General features: G+C 48.4%; 1 protein-coding gene across 1 annotated transcript in view; it reads left to right on the top strand.

The window, feature by feature from the left end:
• LOC106814812 overlaps nt 1–3,666 on the top strand; it is a 23,180-nt gene extending 19,514 nt beyond the window's left edge. The window contains exons 15-16 of the mRNA XM_014819164.1: nt 167–343; nt 841–3,666. Coding sequence (XP_014674650.1) covers nt 167–343; nt 841–1,050 — 387 coding nt within the window. The 3' untranslated portion in view covers nt 1,051–3,666. The remainder of the gene's footprint in view (nt 1–166; nt 344–840) is intronic.
• The last annotated feature ends 3,941 nt before the right edge of the window (nt 3,667–7,607 follow it).

Genomic DNA, 7,607 nt, shown 5'->3' with positions numbered 1-7,607 from the left:
GAGAGAGAGAGAGAGAGAGAGAGAGAGAGAGAGAGAGAGAGAGAGACAGAGAACTGAACCTAGAGCAAACACGAGCAATCGAAACACACCCACACCTCCAGTCGTTTGCGCGCCCACCCCACCGCCACCACCGTAACGTTCTCTTGTTTTCCCCTCACACCACCAGGTGGCGGAGGAGCGCGGCCAGCGTCCGGAGCCGCACCACGACGCGATCCACGACCAGTCGTGGTACCTCGACGTCTACCTGAGGCAGCGTCTCGTCGTCGAGTACTCGGTCGAGGCGTACAGCATCGTCCAGTTCCTCGGAGATGCCGTCTTCGTCCCCGCCGGCGCCCCTCACCAGGTAGCGCCACCCTCCGCACGCAGTGTTTGAATCTCTTTACGTAAAAATTAATCGTGTGTTGTAAGCAGGGGTATTTTCACTGCATGAGAGAAATGTTTCTATATAAAGAGACTTGCGATGTCCTGGGGTGAGAGAGTCCTGTGCACATACAAAGGTAGTTTTTCTATTTAAAGGACTCTAAATAAAAAAACCCAATTTATGTAGGGGTACTCTATATATAGAGTCTATACTCTATAAGTCTAGAAGGGGAGTTCTGTCTATATAAAGGTACCCTCTTTATATAAAGAGACTCTATATAACTGTCTATACAACGCAACATCCTTTTTACAAAGGGCATGTATTTCGCACCGCTTGCATTAACACGTAAACTGCATTAAAAACTTCGCGCGTACACAAAACGCGTACATTCTAGCGCTATCGCATGTATTGATGTTGATCTATCGATCGTACGATCGTCCCCCACCACGACCACCGTCTCACCGTTCGTCCACCCGCAGGTGTGCAACCTTCACAGCTGCATCAAGGTCGCGGAGGACTTTGTCTCACCGGAGGGCGTCGGCCATTGCTTCGCGCTCACGCAGGAGTTCCGCCTGCTCTCGGAGACGCACAGCAACCACGAGGACAAGCTGCAGGTCAAGAACATCATATTCCACGCCGTCAAGGACTCCGTCGGCGTTCTCTTGTCGTTGAATCCGCCCGGCGAGTAGAGGGCGCTGTGGTCGCGTGACGTCCGCCGCAAGAGGGTCGCGATAACGCCAACCCGAGACGATATGATTCGTCACACGCTTGTGACCCGAGAGGGGTCGTCCAGGGGGTCATCTCCCGTGACCTCGGGAGTCGTCCAGGGGTCGACTTCCGTGACCTTGGGGTGCGCTGCAGGGTCACCGGATTGTGTAACGCGGTCCGGTCGCAAGAGAGAGAGAAAACGAGACGAGGCGCGACACCACCGCACACGTCTGCTTTCCGGTTCTCCTCCAATCCCCGCCCCGCCACGCCCCGTAAACGAAACGGGAAAACCGAACTCCGCAGGGGGAATATTCCCAACTCGTGGAATTCTTTGTGGTCGCCGTCGTTGCCACGGCGATCGTCGAGACAGTGAGAGAGAGAGAGAGAGATGATATAGAGATGCGAGAACCGTTCGTACTCGCCCTCCTTAGATGATTGAATCGTCACCGACACACGCGCGCGCGCGCGAGGAACGCCAACGTGAGATCGCACGAGAGCGCGCGCGCACACGAGAGAGAGAGGGGGAAGGGGGAAGGCCCCCCCCCCAGAGCGACAATGCGTGCGGCGATATCGAAAGCTCCGGAGTGAGTATTTTGGTTTTTTAAACGTGAAATCCCGGCGGACGTAGGTGAGTCAAGGAGGCGTACGTGCTGCCGGGCGGGGGCGGGGGGTGGGTCGCGTTCCCCCTCCCCCCACACACACACTTACCCTGCGCGCACGAACGTGAGTTGCATGGGTATCCGCCTCCCCCCACCTCGCCCCGCCTCACCTCTCCCGACCCACTACGTAACGTGAATGAGTAGTCATGGTGAGTTGTTGTCCGTGGGATCGACAAAAATAGGTTCGTTGCAATCAGTGGGATACCAAAGCACGTGTTAGGAAATCTCTCGCACCTCCCCTGCCCCATCCCACCCCGCTCCGTCCCGCGTCGGGTAACCACAGCTCGCGGCCACTCAAGACAGGTAGGGAGCGCGTCACCACGACATGATGCAATGACGCTGTACGTCGCGTCGCGTGGCGGTACGTCGCGACGTGTCAGGGTACGTCGCGACGTGTCAGGGTACGTCGCGACGTGTCAGGGTACGTTGCGACGCGACACGGTACGTCGCGACGCGTCAGGGTGCGTCGCGACGCGTGGCGGTGCGTCGTGACAGGGTTGTGCTACGTCACGCAACAGGTTGTGCTGCGTCGTCGCTACACGAACGACGCCGGCCACGTTTCGCGCAGACCTAGCGTCGTGACGCGCCATCGTCACGCGGTGATCTGGATCCCCGGATCGAGGGACGTCTTACGTCCCGTCTCGCGGGGTTAGTCGCGCCCAGAACGCGTGTAAATACCTACTACCGTTTCGTGTTCGCGCACGTGTATAATAATAGACTCTACCGAAACAGCGCGCGCGCACGCCCAGTGCGGCGGCCATTTTGTTTTTATTTTTTCCCTCCCTTTGTTTTCGTCGCCGGTGTTAGGCGGCCGTGCGGCACACAGTACTGGTGAGCGAGATCCCGACTGTAAATAGCATGGTTTGCGCGTGCGGGTTTCTCTGTTAATAGTGATTATATTTAACCAACGCCAGGTTCAATACCCCGGGGGCCCGGGTGACGACGGCGCCCCCTATTGTACATATTTATTACTATATCGTATAGTGCGTGCGCGACATTTCCGTGGCAGATGTCGTGCTGTAGATGTGTTGCATCCGTGAACGCCAGTCTCTTCTATTCTCGTACATATATATAAGTATAGTGTTATATCTATCCGTACTATGTATGTGATTTCGTACATAATCCTTATACATAAGTGGGGCCAGAGTAATATGTACTTATATTCTCGTCTGTTAGTCTTCGCTCGCAGGGTGTGCAGCAGCAGCAGCAGCAGCAGCAGCAGCAGCAGCGTGCACCGCTGGTGTGTGCGAACCCCCTGCGAGTGTTACATTACGTAACAAATCCGTGTGCGTGTGTGGTGGAAAATCAGTGGAGTTTTATATAGAAGTTTTCATTCATCCTCGTATGTATATATATATATAATATATATATAAATATATATATATATATGTATATGTATATCTGTAAGATAGAGTCGTGATTCTCGTTGTTTTTACAACAAACCCGTCTGAACGAGGTTACTACCCAACTAATATCCGTTGACAGCAAGCAGGTAGAGTAGAGAAAGCACATATACATACGCGCGCGCACGCTCGCACGCACACACGCACACACACCGGACATCACTACTACTACTACTACTGCCCGATTTTTTCACGGAGATTTTCAGTGTAAGCAGGATATTTTATTTCACGGATTGGTTGATCAACATTTGTACATACTGCCATAGCAATATTTTTATAAGCATAAAGTGGTTCAGGAGTCGCCTGGGGGTGGTGATGTATGTATGTCACGAATAAATATTATTATAATTGTAAATCCTCGTGTAGGCTGCTCGGTCGACCCATCGCGTGCACGCACGCGTGTACGCATGCGGGCCCCTGCACATCGTCATGTAATCGTTTCTGTACTATTTAGATGTCTAGATGATAAGATGTTGATCTTGAATGTTCTTAATTACTTGAAAATAAATTGGCCATTTACGATGTGTAAAAAATACTTTGCGTCTTTGTATAGCTCTTATATCATGTTCATGCTTTGATTTTACGTTGAATTATCGCGACAAAATGATGACTGTACACGGAAAACGTACTCGGCGATTGCTAATAACTCGATGAGATCTCTAATTAGACTTAAATTTTAGATTTGGACAGATTTAAGGAACCTGCGGTGTCCGTTACTCTTGTGTCTCCCTGCGTAGATAGTATAGTTTCATCGTACTCGTGACACATAGGCCTACGCAGTTACAACACGACTACAAAATTGTATGACGATTCTTAATATATTGAAACATCCACTTGAACATAAGTAACCGCGTTACTGACATTACATACGTATTCATATGCTGGAATGCTACTCATGGAAATCCGCTCTACGATTTTAATAAAAGCTCAACTAGTGAATCTTTCATCTTCAAAATCCTGAATAACTAACTACATCGAGGACGCAAAAAACTTGGATTAAAAACGGCCATTTAATCGACCGTAATATGCCGACTTGGATTCTAGACTTTTAATGAAGACGGACAAATTTACGGAACCTTCGGTGCCCGTTATTCTAGCATCTCCCCTAAGTAGTTTGTTTCGTCGTACTCACTCACACATACATAGTTGCAACACGACTACGAAAAATCGTATGGCGATTCTTAATATATTGTAACATTCACCGAACATAAGTAATAACGTGAATTTATCAATTAATCACTCAATTAATCAATAATTTATCAATTAATAAATAATTTATCAGTATGGATTATGGTGGTAATGTGTTATGACAATTTTATGCGCAGGTTTCCTCTATAGGGCATCAATACGCTAAGGATAAAGATAATAATGTTAAAATATAAAATATATATAATATCAGGAGTAGATAATAGAAGACTTCTATTATCTACTCCTGATAATATGTAATATCAGGGTCCCCACAGCCATTGAAAGATGTTAAATTTAATCCAAAATGAAAAAGTTTCGGTTAGTAGGGGAGTAAGGAAGTGAGCAAGGGAAAGAAACGGAAAAAGGCGAGTATATATAGCAATATAATTATGATATAACTATGTGTATATATACTAGCGCCCGAGAAGAGAGAAGCAAATGGCGAGAGAGGAGATACATGAGAGGAAAAGTGTGTGTGCTGTGTGTGTGTGTGTGTTGTGTGTGTGTGTGTGTGTGGGTGGTGTGTGTGTGTTGTGTGGTGTGTGTGTGTGCTGTGTTACGGTACGTGCGTCGGCGAGCATGTGCGTCGCGCGTGAAAAGAATATTGGCAAAGACGAGAGAGAGAGAGACATGTGTGTGTGTGGTGCTGGGCTGTGTGTGTGTGTGTGCGTGGTGTGTGTCGTGTGTGAGGAGAGAGAGAGGGGGGATGTAAAGTCACGGAAGAGGGAGAGGGTGACGACGGGAAGGCCGAGAGAAGTAACTATATTAGAAGGGAACATATTCATCCGATGCCTAGCCTGTGTGTCGCGGTTTTGTGCCGTAAACGTTGCGTTTGTCTCTGCTGCATGTGTACTGCGCTATGCGTGTGCACATTCGGGGGGAGAGGTGTTCTCGTCTGCATTCTTCCTTCCCTCTTCTGCTTCTCTCCTCTTTCATTCCTTCTCCCTCTCGCCACTTGCCCTCTAGATTTCCTCCCCCTCTCGCTGATAGTATCGCCCACGGCATCAGGTGCACGGCTGAAAAAGTTAGCCAGGCAAATGGCCGTTCTCAGTCTCAACTTTTTCACCCCCTAACGAGCACAAAATATGATTATCAGGCCTATAAATCACGTGTATCGTTACACGTCAAACAAACACACATACACGCACCATTAACGGACTGCGCACACGCGGGTATGAGTTGCGCGCACGCGTGCGCGTTGTCTTATCAGGCGTAGATAGACACTTTTGTGCCTCGGGGCGTTGAAAATGTTTCGGCTGAATACCGGTCATTTGGCTGGCAAACTTTCACCGCTGCCGATTGCAATGCCGTGACCGATCTATCTGCGAGAGGGAGACATCAGAAGTGAGCAAGGGAAAGAAGCGAAAGCCGAGTATGAATATATATGTATATAGATAGTATATATATATAAGCGCGCCCCAAGAATGAGAGAACAAATTGCGGAGAGAGTGATGTATGTGCCGTTTGTGCACGTGCGTCGTGTGCGTGCGTGCGTGGGTCGCGCTGAAGAGAAAGAGAGAGAAAGCGTGGGTGTGTGTGTGTAGGTATCGGCCTGGGCGTGCCGTGCCGTGAAAAAGAATATTGCGAGAGAGACGAGAGAGAGAGCGTGGCTGGGTGGCCGGGGTGGGTGCGCGGCACGGCCTGGCTGGGTGTCTGGTGTGTGCGGTGTGTGTCTGAGAGAGAGCGGAAGAGAGAGAGAGATGTGACGACGAAAGAGGAGAAGAGGAGAGGGAGAAGGAGAGAGAGAGGAGAGAGAAGAGGAGCGAGACGTGTGATAGCGAAAAGAGAGAGATAGACGACTAGTGAGAGAGATGACGAGAGAGAGAGAGGAGAGAGTCACGGAGCAGGGAGGTCGGGGTGAGCGGGAAGGGCAGAGAAGTAACTATAATAGAAGGAATATGTGCATCCGTGCCTGTATGTGTGCCGTTTGTACCGTACGTGCGTTTGTCTGTGCATGTGTACTGCGCATGCGTGTGCACATCTCCGTCTGCATTCTTCCTTCGCTCCGTCCTTCTCTCCTTTCTCTCCTCTTTCCTTCCTCCTCCCATCCATTCACTCCTGATAATATTATGTTCAAGTTATGTTTCGCGTGTAACGTTTTCCTCATTGTCAATAGTCTTGTGCAGGGGAAGTTAATCATTCTTGTCCCATAGTTAATCAGACAGTTCTCTATCTAGCTAAGCTTCTTATCAAACCGATACAAAGACGTACAAGGATGTCAATGCTGTGAACTGGAGCAGCAATACGTTAATACTGAGTGCTTCAAATCTCAATAGTAACAAACAAATATCAAACGAGTAAATCTTTTGTACTCGGATGACACGAGCGCATGCATGTGAACACCTTTACAATTATACTTTACTTATAAATTATCAATCAGTGTTACTGATTACCCAAGACGTCACAGCCACTGATCTCTATAATATAATCGATTAATAATATAATAGATTATATTATAGAGATCAGTGGTCACAGCCCTATTGATGCAAAAGACATATCTCGAATGTGATAAGCCTTTCGATTAAGCACGGATAGCCACCTAGTGGTCATCGACAGTACTGTTCTTTCCATGTACCGCAATGTTATGGACGGTGCCATCTGGCCCGACAAGAAAGGGTGAACGGGGACACCTCTCTTTCTTCTCTTCATTCTCTCTGAGATCTCTCTCTCTCTTCTTTTCCTTTTTTCTGAGATCTCTATCTCGCTTCTCTCCCTTTTCTCGGATATCTCTCTCTCACACTTCTCTTCATTCTCTCTGAGATCGCGCGCTCTCTCTCTCTCTCTCGCTAGCTCTTATTTAATTCTTTCCTTGTATTTTCTCCCTCATCCCTTTCTAACCCTAACCCTTTCTTTCTAGCTCTCTCCCTCTCCCTCTAGCGCGCGCTCATTCTTTCTCTGCTAAGCCCTAATGGAGTTAATTGACTCATTAAAACACTTCGTCCAATTTCATTCTAGAAACTATTTGTAAAAACAACAACCGGACCTCACAACTTAACGCTTCACCCACCTACACCCACTACTAACGTTTAACATCCAGTACTAGAGACGTCACATGCATATATATAGCAAACACAGAAAATCTCATTCAGTGATAAACGTCAACGCCGTTTATTGCCACAAACAAGATGAGGTGAAGGGACGGTAGGAACAACAACAACAACAACAAGAAAATCTCATTCAGTGATAAACGTCAACGCCGTTTATTGCCACAAACAAGATGAGGTGAAGGGACGGTAGGAACAACAACAACAACAGCAGCAGCAGCAGCAGCAGCAGCAGCAGCAGCAG

Source organism: Priapulus caudatus, unplaced genomic scaffold, assembly GCF_000485595.1.
Source record: "Priapulus caudatus unplaced genomic scaffold, Priapulus_caudatus-5.0.1 Scaffold983, whole genome shotgun sequence".
NCBI classification, from domain to species: domain Eukaryota; kingdom Metazoa; phylum Priapulida; class Priapulimorpha; order Priapulimorphida; family Priapulidae; genus Priapulus; species Priapulus caudatus.
This window is presented reverse-complemented; position numbering and strand designations above follow the sequence as displayed.